The 16,470-nt window shown below is 39.6% G+C and overlaps 1 protein-coding gene across 1 annotated transcript in view; it reads left to right on the top strand.

The window, feature by feature from the left end:
* The window catches only part of LOC110316679 (transient receptor potential cation channel subfamily V member 5), a 27,012-nt gene extending 11,178 nt beyond the window's left edge, over positions 1-15,834 (top strand). Inside the window, exons 9-15 of the mRNA XM_021191111.2 lie at positions 7,935-8,021; positions 8,117-8,193; positions 8,422-8,587; positions 8,773-8,839; positions 10,491-10,759; positions 13,623-13,729; positions 14,491-15,834. Of these exons, the coding sequence (XP_021046770.1) occupies positions 7,935-8,021; positions 8,117-8,193; positions 8,422-8,587; positions 8,773-8,839; positions 10,491-10,759; positions 13,623-13,729; positions 14,491-14,788 (1,071 nt within the window). The 3' untranslated portion in view covers positions 14,789-15,834. The remainder of the gene's footprint in view (positions 1-7,934; positions 8,022-8,116; positions 8,194-8,421; positions 8,588-8,772; positions 8,840-10,490; positions 10,760-13,622; positions 13,730-14,490) is intronic.
* The last annotated feature ends 636 nt before the right edge of the window (positions 15,835-16,470 follow it).

Here is a 16,470-nt window from a genome sequence, read left to right as displayed (position 1 = left end):
TATATATATATATATATATATATATATATATATGTATCGATCTATCTATCTATCATCTATCTATCCCTTTTGTCTTCTAGAAAAGATTCTGTCAAGTTCTTTGCTTTTTTTCTTAGAATCATTTCAATACTCTATTGATGAAAAAAATAATGCTCAATAGTAGTGTAGATATTAGAAATTCAACAACTGTGATTCATGAAAAACACAATAAAGCTAGTATTCTTGCCTTAAAATTTATAAATTGATATACAGCAAACAAATTGGCATAAGAATATAGGTTGAAAATTGCTTATCATTAAGACTTTACCCAGAATAAGAGAAGGGGCACAGTGGTAAGATAGACAGCATACAGAACAAGAATGTTCCTGTCAGGGAAAAAAAAAGGAAAAAAAAAAAAAGGATTGTGAAGAATCTTGTGCCTTGAACTAAAGTTAAAATGAAATGTAGGGGAAAAGGAAATTTTAGGCAAGAAGAATGCATATATACAGAACTTACGACAGGAAATTTCTTTTCAATGTCTAGAAAAGAAGATTTAGTGAAACAGAGAACTGAGCCACATGCCACAGATAAGGCTGTGAAAGCAGATCCTTCCCAAATTGTGTAGGGTACTCTGGACCATATTCAGGGTTAATCTTCATCTTCAAGGTAACAGAATGCTCGGAATTTTAAATATGTGATTAGCCTGGCCAGAGTGGAGTGCTACTTTCTACATGGGCTAGGGAGACCTCAAACACTTGGCAGGACTCTTGTCTCCCCCTCCTGTGTCCTATGATTATAGCCTTGCACCATCCCACCTGGTTATAATGAACATTAATAAAATCTTCCAAATAGTGTACCAGGGTACAAAACAGACTATGAAGGATTAAGAAGCTATGGAGATATCAATCAGGAGCCTATTATAGTTTTCCAGGCAAGAGAATGTGATGATTTGGCATAGTGATTTCATGGGGAGGTGGTGAGAAGAGTTGGCATCAGGAGACTTAATGAAGGTCAAACCATCGTTTCTGTGTGATGGATATAGACAGTGAAGGGGAAGACAATTCCAGGAATTACACATTGTTTCCTATCCACTTGAAATCTTCTTTTTGGCACAGAAAATGAGATGATTCCATATACCCTTCTCTCTCATAAGTTCCAGACAAGCCAGGGCACCATAGCTCTTTAACACCCATCCAATCTCCAATTTTGTACAATCCCTATTCAAGACTTCTTATATAAGCTTCCTGTGGAATAAGCATCCAAATTAAAGCCAAGTAAAGATATACAGGAAACAAGGAGCCTGGGAGATAAAGCCTCTACTGAGTCCTTACTATGTACACCCTGGATATACTTTGGAGACCTGGTTAAGCTAATCTGAAGTTTCTATTAGTAAAGCTGGAGTAAGACTAAGATGTTGCATTTTTAATAAGCTACCAGGTGAAGATGATGTGTTTCTTTAGATCAATTTTTTTTATACAACAAAGCAACACATCATTTAATATTGCTCTTACTCATAAATAAAATGAGCTCCATTGAAACAGTGGCAGCTACAAAGCTAATAAACACTAAGCACTTTGACAAAGAGATTTAGTTAGCAAAGGCATATGTTAGACTTCAAGTGTCCATCACCTTGCAACCTTGCATTATAAATATAGAGACAGGTGATTTCTCCCTCAAGAATCATAGGCTATATCATACCCTAGTCATTTTGCATTACTGGGCAACTTAGTGTCCCAAAGCTTTGACCTAGCTGGGATCCACCACTGTCACCTTTTATGTAGAAATGCTTGTAAAGGTGAGCATATCCTAAGTGAGGGAAAGGTGTCAGATATGAAATATCTCCTGCTCCCAGCTGCTGAACTACTTGCTATTCTCCAGTTTTTATAATCATAACTATCATCTTATGTCTCTAGCCTATTAGATATAGAGTAAATCGCACTTTGGGGGGGAATAGGTAGTAGTTTTTAGACCATTGTGGAGAAATGGATCTATTCACTGTCCCCAGAATCCTTAGAAGATGAGGGGGCTATTAATTTCAAAGCCCTCTCTGGAGGGCTTAGAACCATACTGAGTTTTATGAAAGTGTGTGGGAGGAAGGGCAAGAATTCTGTATTGGGTAGAATTTTTGTGCTACATGGAGTCCATATCATCCAGAATCTCTGTCTCTATCTCTCTCTCTCTCTCTGTGTGTTTTTCTGTCTGATTCGCTGTCTCTATTTTTGCCTCTTTCTCTCTCTCTCTTCTTATTCTCTTATTAAAACACTGGAATGGATTTTGACCTTCTTGGCCTAATTCCTATAGTTCCTTAAATAGATACTACTTTTTTTTTAATTTAAATTTGTCAGTAATCTCCATGGTCCCATATACTTAATGTTCAAAGCTAAAAACAAATGAAGATGACCAGAGGTTCTCGGTTCTATAACAGTAAGCAACGTAGCCATTTAGGTGTGATTTCAATTTAGACCTCAGAATGGCAAACAAAGAGATTGGGCTAAGCCCTTACAAAGGGCAGAGGGAAGTGATCCCCTGCCAGGGTGAGCCAAGACTGTGAGTTTCCAGTCAGCCTGAGCTACATAGTGAGATGCCCACCCTACCGTATCAAACTAAGAATACCAGAACAGAGTAAAACAAAAGCAGAAAGGGGTGCAAGCCTTACAAGAACAACTCACAAAGGAGTGGCCACTCTTACTTACTTAATGACTTCTTGGAAGAGAGAATAAAAAATGTCTCAATCAGTTTTCCTGAGAAAAGCATTCCAACTTACTGGTTTATTTCCCTCTTCCATCTACAACTTTCAGGGAAAGCTTGCTTCTCCCCAGTTTTCACAGTCCCCCAGTGACACACACACACACACACACACACACACACACACACACACACACCTGTAAATAAATTACTGGATTATAAACTCTGAGAAGGAAATATTTCCTGGAAACAGGATCCTACATTCCTACAGCCAGCAGTCCTTACCTCAGGATGCATACCATAAAAACGTTTAGATTCCTTAAAGAAAAGCAACGAGTTGATATAAACTATCCAGAGGTCCTGATCCCCATTTGTGCCGTGGTTAAACACTCATCAGTTAATTATTGTGGAAAGTACTGTTAGGAAACTCTGTTCAGTCTATAGAATCAGAGAAATCCTCCTTTGACTGGCAACAGGCCCTTTGTAAGTCTGTGATTTGGGGAACAAAATCAAAAGTCTGAACTGGATTTTTCTACTTGTTTGTGCGATCTAGAGTGGTTGGTACTCCTAGTCTTTATCTAGAGGGTGTACACCTAGCTCTTCCAGCTCACTGGTGTCTCAGGCTCTACTCTGCACTCTCCTGAGCATTCTTCCCAGAACAGTCAGCTCATAAAGAATAGTACAGTGAAGTGTGAGTGACTGGTCCCTGCAAGGAATCTGATTACTGGCAACAATTAAATTCCAGGTTATCACTACTCCTAAAATTTCAGGTTGTTAATAATTCCTAGAGTTCTTAGCCATGTGGCAATGTAGAAAATTCTGGTTACTTTTGGGAAATACTTTTAGAGAACTAGCGTATAATGAGATGATTTTTTTACATTTCAAGTGACCTTGAGCAAGGACTCTTCTAGTCTTAAAACAACATAGGCAAGTGCCATATTTTGCACTGGTTTCCTTCCAAATAGGCTTTTCCATTTCTACTTACTTGTTTATTTCCCTCGTTCATCTGCATCTTCTAGGGAAAGCTGCGTCTCTATAGCTTCCACAGTCCCCTTCTTTCTTTGCTTTTCTTTCTAAAAATGTTGTAAACTGTGTATAAAAGGGAAGTGTCAGATGCTAATGTCCCCAGGATGCTCTAAGAGATACATAGTACTCCAAAATATCAGTGCTCCAGGCAAGGTCTATAATCAGAGTACACTAGGTGCCCACAGGGGCACATCTGAGCTAATTGCAGAAGGGTATGGAAGGAGAACTCAGGAAAATGCTGGCCTGGCCTGTATCCTGAAGCATAAGGAAGAGTGAAGTAGACAGATGTGGTAGCAAAGGATTATTAAGGAATGATTTGTATATTCTACTTTAAGGGTTGGTTAACACAACTCCATTGCTTAATTTGTCTGAAGCCTACATAGAGCATAAAAACTCAAGGCAGAGAGAGGTCAGAATAATGAGTTTGTGGTGATAGTTCATTTAGGCTTTACATTTGATCTTTATCTTAAAATGAACACTTCTAATTAAAAGAACACATATACAAACATAGATTTTAAAAGTCAAACAAAAGCGCTGAGCAGGAGTGACCATTTCTGTGTGTGATGGCATACACCTAGGATTCTAGCATTCAGGAAGTTGAGACAGAGAATCACCCATGAGTTTGAGGCCAACCTGCTCTATACAATGTGTCCCAGGTCACCCATGGGCTAGATGGTAAGACCTTGTCTCAAAGAACAAACAAACAGACAAACCAACCAACAAACAAAACCATCAACAATAGATAAGTAGGTAGATAGATAGATAGATAGATAGATAGATAGATAGATAGATAGATAGATAGATAGATAGATGATAGATAGGTAGATAGAAGAAGAGAACTAGAACCAAATAAAACAAAACAGCAATTACATCCTGGGCCAACACTCTTCCCCAGGCGTTTTTCATTCCAGGGAGCTCAGACAGGTTTTACCTTTTTTTTCAGAGGAGTCCCTCCTTCTATCTCTATTTGTTAAAGTGTTCAGACTGTACCTAGTGACTTTCTCTTCTGAAAAGTATTTAGGGAACACTGTCTAATACTATCTGGTTTTTATCCTGAAGACATTGGCCCGCTAGGGAAGACATAAACTGAAGTTATGTGATAATGTTCACATTTCCAAAAGATTAGTCGGGGAACATGGAGGGGAGAAGAATCCAGGGATGGAGGGTAAACAAGGTGGCAGACAGCCATGTCTGAAGGCACTGGGTCCTGCTAAATGAAATAAAGTGAAGCACTGAAAGAGCCCTGCGGAACAAACAGGAGCTGAGGCTGTGAGGCTGTGCGGCTGTGGTACCTTAAACACAGTTTTCCAAACACAACCTTGATCCCCAAACCTTGTTTCAAGAACTGCAGATCTAAAGAAGCATGAATGAGATGTTTAATTTAGACAGAACATCTTGATTACAACCCCTAAAGAATAAAATTTTAAATCTTCAAAAGGCAATTTTATTATTTGTCTGGGCTTAATTCTGGGGAAGCTTAAGATAATTAGTTAAGAGGAATCTCTATCACCTCCTGGATCATCAGAGAGGTATCATTAAAATTCAAGATCTCGTCTCATTTTTAAAGCACTGCCACTTCTTTACATTGTAAAAATACCCATTCTAGATGAAAAAAAGTTTTATGTCAGTAATAAAACAATACAAAGGCCAATACTTTAAGTGCCTAACACAATGTTATGACATATTCACACACACACACACACACACACACACACACACACACACACACACACACAGACACGGAAAAAAATATATATATATATATTAAATATATATATATATATATATTTAATATATATATTAAAAAAGACAACAAGGGAAGCCTTTTATTTTGTTTAGTGGGTTCCCAGAAGACCCCACATTCTGAAGCCAGGTTTAAGAGACCATACACTAAGAGAAAAGGCAGCCTGGTGCTCAAGCAAAAACTTGCAGGCCCTGGATGCCTATCTGACTGCTGGATTTGTGGAAGGGAATATTTAAAACAAAACAAAACAAAACAAAACAAAACAAAACAAAACAAAACAAAACAAAACAAAACAAAACAAAACAAAACAAATCTGCTGGAGAGGAGAAGAGGCGTTGCTGGGGTGGGGTGGGGAAACCTAGAGAGACTGGATCCCTGTTTTCCTATAAATGGTATTATTGCCGCACTGACCTCTAGGGGCACTCTTGTCCTCAGAGCTCTATGACTTGTTTTGTTAGCAGTGTTTACAGCCTCCCACATTCTTTCTTTTGAAACAAAGTCTCAGATTGACCAGGAAGGACTCAGATGTGTTATGCAGTAAAACAATGGGGTTTAGACTCCGAACCCTCCCAACTCCACCTCTTGGTTGCAAGGGCTTGGCTTTGAATTCACAGTCCTTCTGCCTCTACCTCAAGATTTCTGGAATTACAAATTTTTACTATCATTCCTGTCTCTGTCTCTGGAGAGAGTGAAGGGAGAATAAATTGACATAATCTAGATTAGAGGTTCTCAACCTATCAGTCACGACCCCTTGGGGTCGCATATCAAATATCCTGCATAACAAATATTTACATTACAATTCATAACAGTAGCAAAATTACAGTTTTGAAACAGCCAGAGAAATAATTTTATGGTTGGGGGTCACCACAACACAAGGAACTGTGTTAAAGGGTTGCAACATTAGGAAGTTTGAGAAACACTGGTCTAGACCCACTCACCAAGATACAAAGTTTTAAAAATAATTTAAAATTTTTGTGCAGAAACAGATGGACTACTTTCTGTATTTAAAGTTATTTCTCAGTTTATGTGTTTATTATTTATTCCTCTATTTACCTAAGGTCTTACAATGAATTGGCATGGTTTGCAGTAAGAGATAGATTCTACAGGGGCAATAAATAAAAGAACATATTCTGTGTACTGAATTTCAGTAGAAATAAAGAGAGCTCATATAGTTGCCAGGGCTGAGGACAAAATAAGCAAAAAAAAAAAAAAAAACAAAAACAAAAACCACATAACAAGCAAACAAGAAACACTGAAGCAGCCCCAAAGCATTTCCAAGGCTTAGACATATAATTCCATGTTAAAATTGTACATATTTTTTTCCTGAAAACTTTCTTGTATTCTCAAGGAGGTCATGGCTTCTAACTAGGTAAGAATCACTAATGAAGAATTCCATCATCACATCTACATGATGTAGTCGTAGGATAGCCTTCATCTGACCTTGACCCCAGAACTGTCTTGTCTCCTCAGAATAATCCAAGTCCCTCCAGAAAACTAAAACGCATGTCTAGGCTCATTTCTACCTATTCTGTATTGCCAAATCATAGTAAAACTACGATAAATACTTCTATGGCCTTTTTTGGTTAAAGTACACTCCAACTGCACCAACTACTGTAATCTTTCCACCATCTCCAGGAGGTGAGGATTAGAGTTTCCATCTTACAAAAGAGAACCCTTAAGTTCAGACATTTTAAATGTTTCAAGGTCTCATCAGAGGTATTAAATTTGGAGCCTATTGTGGCCCCTGAATTCTGAGATATGCTTATGATGTCTTAAAAGGGAGTGGGAGCCACAACGAGATGGGAACAGTTGGATTCTTTCCATGACAGAAACCATCATCAGCATCTACCAAACTCTCTTACTCACTTGGCATGCTTTGTTGTCTTGTTTACTTTATTTTGCTACCTCATCAGACAAGACTTCACAGTGTACCCCAAACTGGCCTTGCCCTTGTGGTCTGTCATTCCATCTCATTCTCTTGAAGGCTGGAGTTGCAGGCAAGTACCACCATACTCAGTCGTTCATTTGGTCATTTTGGTGCTATGAAATGTGATTTCTGTTGCTTAATATATAGAGAAATTGTTACTCACAGCATATATGAAGGAGGCAGCATATGAAAACCTTGGACACCTACCTCATGTCCAGGTCACAGAGTTAGCCAGAATAAAAGTTATAATGGGGGGAAAATACTGGTGGAAAAAAACAAAAACAAAACAAAACAAAACAAAACAAAACAAAACAAAGTCAAAACCTTCTCCTTGTCCTGCCCACATCTTTACAGCTTTACACAGTAGGCACAAATGGCAAGACCAGCTTGGGCTGTGAAATCTTGTCTGATGAAGTAGCAAAATAAAATAAGACAACAAAGTGTGCCAAGTGAATAAGAGAGTTTAGGAGATGGTGATGATGGTTCCTGCCATGGAAAGAATCCAACTGCTCTAATCCCATTACACAACTCTTCATATCAGGAAATATTTCTTGTCTTGGTTTCCTTTCACAGGAAGCATATGTGACTTACCAAGATAAGATCCGGCTGGTTGGGGAGCTGGTGACAGTCATTGGGGCTGTGATTATTCTACTCCTAGAGGTGAGGAGCATGGGGGTCTTGGGATAAAGCAATTCACCTAGGTCCCATATTGAATTGCAGTCTATATTATTTTTTGCTTTATCATCTTTCCCTAGATACCAGACATCTTCAGAGTTGGTGCCTCTCGCTACTTTGGACAAACAGTTCTTGGGGGCCCATTCCATGTCATCATGTGAGTGTCTTTTTTCTCATAGGCCCTGATTTCATTTACTAGAATGTTGCAGGTCTCCAGTTCATTTTCTAAGACTTAGATATCAGGTGACACTCCAGTTGATTTGTGTTTTAGCTGTTAAGACTTGGCCTGAATATGTGGGTGTCAGCCAGCTCACCATCGTCATACAGCAGATCCAGAATATTGACAGCTCATACCTAACTTTTTTTCTTTCTGCTCTCATTCCAGCATTACATATGCCTCCCTTGTGCTAATGACTATGGTGATGAGGCTTACCAATGTGAATGGGGAGGTAGTGCCCATGTCCATGGCCCTGGTGCTGGGCTGGTGTAGCGTCATGTACTTTGCCCGAGGATTCCAGATGTTGGGCCCCTTCACAATCATGATTCAGAAGGTCAGTGCTTTCCCAAGTGTTTCTCTGACCTGGATTCAGAGCCTTCACAGATGGAAAGGTAGCAATAGCTGCAAAGAAAAAGTATTGCTTAGAGCAGAACTGAGGGCTTCATCGGGATATTTAGATCTGTTAGCAACAGCTGCACAGAGACATTCATCTTTCTTCCTCTACTTTGTTTCCTGTAGATGATTTTTGGAGACCTACTGCGCTTCTGCTGGCTAATGGCTATGGTCATCCTGGGATTTGCCTCAGGTAACATCACTACTTCTAGACTGTTAGATGCAGCTCTTCAGAAAACTGAGTTCTCAGTTCCCACGTTCACTTGGTTCCGTTATTGTCATTCCCTATGGGAAAGTAAGTCTAAAACACACCTTTGTTCAAAGAAAAGGACCACCGAGGTTGACCTGGAAGGTAGACTTAATGAACTCTGTGCTGTTGAGATTCATGTCAGCTACCTGGGCTGCAAGTCCCTTAAAGGAATATTGCAAAAAGAGAGACATGAAACACTGAACAGTTGTAGATCTTTTAAACATTATGCAAATAGGAACAATGCCATGTTATACTCTGCTATTTTTTACAGTTCAGAAAGAGGAATAAAAGGTATGCAATAAGACAGAAAGTGCCCTCTTTTTATATATAGTCTCTTAAAGTATTGATAAAGGAAAGAAATATAAAACAGATGTTCAGATGGAGAGTTTGAAGAACTTGGGTCATGGCAGAGAATCTAGACAAAGAGAAATCCAGTTAATGAAAGACAGAGAATGGGACAAATAGATATAGTGGGGAGTATCAAGTAACAGAGAAAATCCAGCTCAGGAAGGAAGGGCCATCAGAAAGAACAGGGGGAGCATAAGTGATTTGAAGGGAGTTCATAGAGGTGGGAGGAAAGCTAAGGTCTGATTCACGAAAAACCTTCAGTTCTAACTAAATCTCCCATGGCTGTAACTTTTCACCCATTAGTGAAGTGGGTGCACAAGAAAAATGATCTCTGAAGACCCCTCTCCTCTATGATTTCAGGTCTTTATTACTATCTCTAAAAATTTCTCTGGTCAGTGAGGTTTCCCAGAAAATGGTAGATAAAACAAAAACAAAAACAAAAACAAAAACAAAAACTCCTAAGATCTTAAGTGTGAAAGAATCAAACTGACAGTCTGTTTGGAGTATTCCGACCTGTGAAGCCTGATATAAGTTTTCTTCCCTCAGCCGTACGCAGACTGCTATCAGCAACAGAGTTGTTTCCTAAAGATTATAGCTCTGATGCCCTAACTGGTCACCGCTGGTGCACTGACTGTGCTTGCGAGTTTACTTAAGGAGGCGTGTGGTTCATACAGACTCTCTGTATGGGCTTGAAATCACCTTGTCATACCTTTCGGCATGCCATACAGAAAGAAGTCAAAGGTCTAGTGTTGTAAGAATCTGCCATGTGGTAGGCTACCCTCTAGTCAGAGATAACTTTTCTGTGATGGTCAAAGTTAGCCTAGCAACTCTCAGAGTAATGGGTAGTTATCTAGACGTCATGAAGGTTAAAGGGTACTCTTCTTTTAATCTTATCATGTACACTGTTCTTTGAAATCATTCTAGATGCAATACATTCTTTTAGTGGCTTATCTTTCAAATATTTGGTTTCCCAAAAGGTAATAATCTGTTAGGTAACTTACTATGCATATACCTACATCTATAATTCTTTTTGATAAATGGCTGAGTGTAACCATTATCCAGAACAGTGGATATAGACAGGATTCTTAGGATAAGCCAGTTTTAAGATAATTACATTGTCGATGTATAGTAGTGTGTGCATGTCTGTGAACTGATAGATGTATATAGATCAGAAATAGAACTAATGGTAACAAAGGCCTTACTTACCATAATTTAATTCCCCAACTGCTCTTCCTGGGCGGAGCAGCCTTCTATATCATTTTCCAGACAGAGGATCCAGATAATCTGGGGGAATTCTCTGACTACCCCACAGCAATGTTCAGCACCTTTGAGCTATTCCTCACCATCATCGATGGCCCTGCCAATTACAGCGTGGATCTGCCCTTCATGTACAGCGTTACCTACGCTGCCTTTGCCATCATCGCCACATTGCTCATGCTCAACTTGTTCATTGCCATGATGGGCGACACTCACTGGCGAGTGGCCCAGGAGAGGGATGAGCTCTGGAGAGCACAGGTAAGTTTATTAGTGTTAGTCCCGCAGAGGGGCAGAAACATTACAGTAGGGTGTGTTTATTGTGAGCCACTCTTCATAGAGTCACAAAAGAGCCCCAAGAGGTTACCATTTCAGTTACACTTATATAAACCTGAAGTATGTGTGAATTGATGGAGGGATATAAGCAAGATGCACTGGAGGATCTAAGCACAGAGTTTGACCATTTATTTCAGGTAAAAAGCAGAGCTAGTAGCCTTTGAATCCATGGGGAACAAGAATATTTTGTTCTTGTATAACATAGCTCTTAAATTTGGACTTTTTCTTCTATTAGATTGTATAAATCCCTAAATCCCTATTATATCTTTTCTTTGTATCACAATAAGCTAATCAAGTACGAGAGTTAGGAGTTACATTCCAAATACTTCTAAGAAATAATTGAGCTGCTTCTCAACATAATTATTTATTGGTGTGAGAGTCACACAGCATATTCTTTAGTCTAATTATGACTTTAATATCTTATATATTTGAGTATGGTTTCAGAGAATAGGATTTTTCTATATTGTGAAAAGTTTATTATTAGAAGCATTCATATTGGAGTGAACTAAAACCTATCTTGCTATAATTCTACCCTTAAGCCTCAGACTTTTCCCTTCTATGTATCAGAAAGCACATATTCTTCCACATAAGTACTATATAAATATTTGAATATAATGATTGTTTACCCTTCAAGTAACTTTATAGTGGGTATGTAGCAGTGGTCTTCAAAAGCCTATTATATGTCTAGGATTTGGGACACAAACACAACCATCAAAGGCATACTCTGTGCTCCAGTTGAAGTGCCAAGCTACAGAAAATTTAGACACCAAGGAAATCACTTCACAGGAGCCTGAACCTTCATAGAAGTAAAATTGATATAGAAATGTGCATTGTGCTGAGAAGAGATGAAACTGAGGGATTTAAGTAGAAAGTTAGGAAATTCTCTTATCAAAGGAGGAATGTTTATGACACATGCTAAATATGGGTAAGACTAGCTAGCTGAACTAGGATAGGATACAAGTAAGGGTTTATAGTAGTGAAGGTGCATGCCCACAAAGAGAACTCAATCAATCCTAAACAGTTTTTAATAAAGAGTTGAACTGGATGAGCTAATTCTTATAACTGGGAAGTTTAGAAAATCAAACTAGATTTACATATCTGTTTAGAATTCAGTCTCTACCTTACATATTCCGTCAGTATTCATGTTCTGCGTGTTCAACCTGACTCACTCTTCTAAGGTAAATCACCCCCACTGTATTGACAAAACATCTAAGAAGCTCAATCCATCTGAGAGAGTGTGGGCGGAGCACACTGCTTTACACAATTCTAATGGTCCCATTCAAGTTGCATTGAAGACTCAAGTTCCATTCAAGACTCTTCTGACATTGTATAACCAGGCATGATTTAGAAGAACAACTTTAGACTAGAGATGTGGCTGGATCATAGTTTGCTTGCTTAGCACGTCCAAGGCTGGAAGTTGAATTTCCAACACCTCAAAAAGTAAAATTAAAAGCATCTTTGACCCAAGACAATTCATCCTAATTTCCAGGGGATTGTAACAAAGCTTAGGTGAAAGCTTTTTTCTTTTAATTTAAGACAAAGTCAAAGGCTGGATAGTGGAGGCAGTAGCAGCAGTAAGGAGATGTGATGTTCTCTAATCTCCAGTCTGTTAGGAAGAAGAGACTAACTTTGAAGCCCCACTGACTATAACCAGGTAACTGAAAGTGGCTAGTTGATAACCTGGATGAAAAACATCAGCTCCTCTGGTAGAACAAAAGGGCCAAGGGAAGCCTAAGTGAAGAAGATCCGTAAGTAGTCATTTCTAAGAAAAGAAGAACAGCTACCCAGGAGAAGAGAGCAATGTGATTGGAAGTCCTGAGGTGCAAGAGGACCTGTTACAGCCAAGGGACCAAGTGAAGGGAGAGAAGAGGGACAAGGGCGTGCCACCAAGGGCTGGCTATTTTAGGTATTGACAGCTCCTTGCATTTACAGTCTTCTGCCCCCTAGCCCTCTTGACTGTACAACCTGCTCATGATCCTTTTGATGCTAGCATAGCTTCTGATATGGTAGGACCAGTCCAGTGCCAGATGAAGCTTTTTCTTATGGAAGACATACTACCTATTGTCAGCCACATGTAAGATGAAGTCAGGTTTTCAACTGGCCCACTCTAAGTGCACAGTCATTTTGTTCTGTTCGTGTTGTTGGCTTCAGAGTAGCATTCCGGTTTGGTGAAATCACTTTATATTGCTTTTGTCACCCCACAGATTATGTATCCTCCCAGGTTTGTGTCACAGGCACATTTGATAAGCTTGATGTCCATTTCATCTAGCTAACTAATGAGGGCAGGACAAAGGACAGAACATGCTACTAGAAATTTCCTTGCCAAATACACAGACATTAATCAAACCTTTTCCTTCTTAAGATATGGATTTTCAATTTGTTAGGAAGGCCCTGAATTGGAGCTGCCTCACTTCATTCCTGATATCATACAGATCCTATTTAATATTTGTATTTAAGTCAATGTCATTGGTCTGTTGTTTTCCTGTGGTGGGGGAGGGGAGATCACATTAGTTTGGAATGAGTCACTTTCTGTGAATATGAATGGTAATGTAGAACTCACTGTTCTTTTAAAAGCAAAAATATCCTCTGTGCTGTTTTAATGAGATATTCAGGTTAGCATAGCTGTAGAACAAGCTTAGATAGAGATGAACTATGGCCCTTACAACTGGTCTCCAGGGTTTTCCTTGAACTGGTTGGGTTTTTGTTTCCACTGTTGGTAGACTTGGTCTCTCTCTCTCTGCTCCTCATGACACTTTCAGAGATCTCACCCTACCTTGTCTCCTTCCAGGTTGTAGCCACCACAGTGATGCTGGAGAGGAAAATGCCTCGTTTTCTGTGGCCTCGCTCTGGTATCTGTGGTCGCGAATATGGCCTGGGAGACCGCTGGTTCTTACGGTGAGTGACAGTATGAATGTGAAACCTGCAGATGGAGTTTCTGAGAGTGAGAGCAACCAGGAAACATTATGGGATTGCATTAGATTGAGAGATAAGGAGAGGTGCCATGTTGTTAGGGGGTTGGAAAACAATAGCAAGCTGTGTTTACTACAGGGCAGTGGTGTGTGAAAAGGCATGTAAGTGCTCAGGTGTGGATATGGGTTGTCCCATTTGTTTTACTCGTGTTTACTCATGTTACTTCCTTATCCTCATTTCCAATATGTTTTGCCCTTGCCTCTAACTTCTTTCTTCATAGACAATCCTTATTTCCTGACCTGACTTTCCTCACCCCTGTTTTGTACTCCTTGAATTGAATACCAACGTAAATAAAGCTCATGACTCTCTAATCTCTCTCTCTCTCTCTCTCTCTCTCTCTCTCTCTCTCTCTCTCTCTCTCTCTCTCTCTCTCTCTCTCTCTCTCTCTCTCTCTTTCTGTGTGTGTATCTGTCTGTCTCTCTGTCTCTGTCTCTCTGTCTCTCTGTGTGTGTCTTGTTGTGTCTATCTCTGTCTCTGTCTCTCTCCAGCCCCGCCCCCCATCGTGTTGCCACACACAGCACATCCTGTATTCCATTACTCTCCAAAGCTTAGTTCTCTAAATGCTTTTCTTGCTTCATTTCTTGTCTTTCCTTTCATTAATATCTCATTTCCGCCATGCTCTCCTCTGCTTCTCTCTATGACCTACCTTCGCCATCCTCTAGTGAGTCCTTTCTGTTTCCTCCTAGGGTTGAACACCACCAGGAGCAGAATCCTTATCGAGTTCTTCGATATGTGGAAGCTTTCAAATCTTCAGACAAAGAAGAAGTACAAGAGCAGCTATCTGAGAAACAAACTTCCGGGACTGAGACTGGGACTTTAGCTAGAGGCTCTGTGGTTCTCCAAACACCTTCTTTGTCCAGGACTACATCCCTAAGCAGCAATAGCCACCGTGGATGGGAAATTCTCCGTCGAAACACCCTGGGACATTTGAATCTTGGACTAGACCTTGGTGAAGGGGATGGGGAGGAGATCTACCAGTTCTGAAGAGAATCAAGTTTCTCTAGACTTAGCCCCAGGTGGGCCAAGGTGTGAGAGAGCAGGTTGGGGGTAATTGGGAGGCAGGGAGAAGAAGAGAGCTGCTTTGCAAGAATCTGAATTCTATGGTTATGAACAGTTAGACAATATACACAAAATATTCTCTAAAAGGCAATATTTCACACTTCACATTTGAGCATTTGTACAGATGGGCAATGGTCATCAAGTGTTGTATGTACCTTTTAAGTTCCTCTAAAGCTCATATCCTGAGAGCCTGGCAACTGAGGACATGAAATGGCAACTAGTTGACATCTCTGGTTGACATCTGGACCATCTTTCTTATGCCTTGAAAAGAAGTCAGAAGGCAGCAAGCCAGGAGACTTGCCTGATTTTATAATGCATAATGTGGAAAGAACCATCATACCACGAACAGCGTTTCTATCTCCTTACCCTTCCAGGACTCTCTTCCCAGCTAGCAAATCCCATGTAGAAAACTACAGAAAAAAATATTTCCTTATCCTGTTTTCTTTACTTTTTCTCTTATGTCAAAAACTATATATTATCTAAAACATCATTTTTTTCAGTATAAACTACCTTCAGACTATTGTATAGACTAGTATTCATGTACAACCATTTTTCATCTCAGACACTCCCATCCACTGAACAGTAACTCTCCACTATTCCTTTTCTTTAGTCCTCAATAACCATTATTTTACTTCCTGTCTGGGGATTATTTGTAGTTGCTTTATCTAAGGAGGATCACACAAGACAAATTCCATCACACATGCCTTGTTTTATTTAGTATAGTAGTTTCAAGGTTTCTTCTCTTCTCCAGAAGTATCAAATTTCATTTATCTTTAAGTCTGAATATACCTACACCATATTTTATTCATCCATCTAGCAATGGCTTTTCTTATCTTCTGGTACTACCTTTCAAGGTAGTACTACCTTTCAAGTTTTCCTTCTTGATGCTGAAACATAGGCTCTTGTTGAAATGCCAATCAAAACAACCCTGAGATACCACCTCACACCAGTCAGAATGGCTAAGAACAAAATTTCAGGTGACAGCAGATGCTGGCAAGGATGTGGAGAAAGAGGAACACTCCTCCAATGCTGGTGGGATNGCAAGCTCGTACAACCACTCTGGAAATCAGTTTGGCAGTTCCTCAGAAAATTGGACATAGTACCACCAGAAGATCCAGCAATACCTCTCCTGGGCATATACCCAGAAGATGTTCTAACTTGTAATAAGGACACGTTCCACTATGTTCTTAGCAGCCTTAATTATAATAGCCAGAAGCTGGAAAGAACCCAGACGTCCCTCATCAGAGGAATAAATACAGAAAATGTGATACATCTATAATATGGAGTACTACTCAGCTGTTAAAAACAATGAATTTATGAAATTCTTAGGCAAATGGGTGTATCTGGAGGATATCATCCTGATGCACTCACTGGTAAGTGGATATTAGCCCAGAAACTTAATTACCCAAGATACAATTTGCAAAACACATGAAACTCAAGAAGAAGGAAGACTTAAGTATGGATACTTCATTCATTCTTAGAATTGGGAACAAAATACCCATGGAAAGAGTTACAGAGACAAAATTTGGAGCTGAGATGGAAGGAAGGACCAGCCAGAGACTGCCCCACCTGGGATCCATCCCATAAATAACCACCAAAGCCAGACA

The sequence above is a fragment of the Mus pahari genome, chromosome 2 (genome assembly GCF_900095145.1).
Source record: "Mus pahari chromosome 2, PAHARI_EIJ_v1.1, whole genome shotgun sequence".
Lineage (NCBI taxonomy): Eukaryota > Metazoa > Chordata > Mammalia > Rodentia > Muridae > Mus > Mus pahari.
Note: the sequence above shows the minus strand (reverse complement) of the source record. Positions and strands in the feature narration are given on the sequence as shown.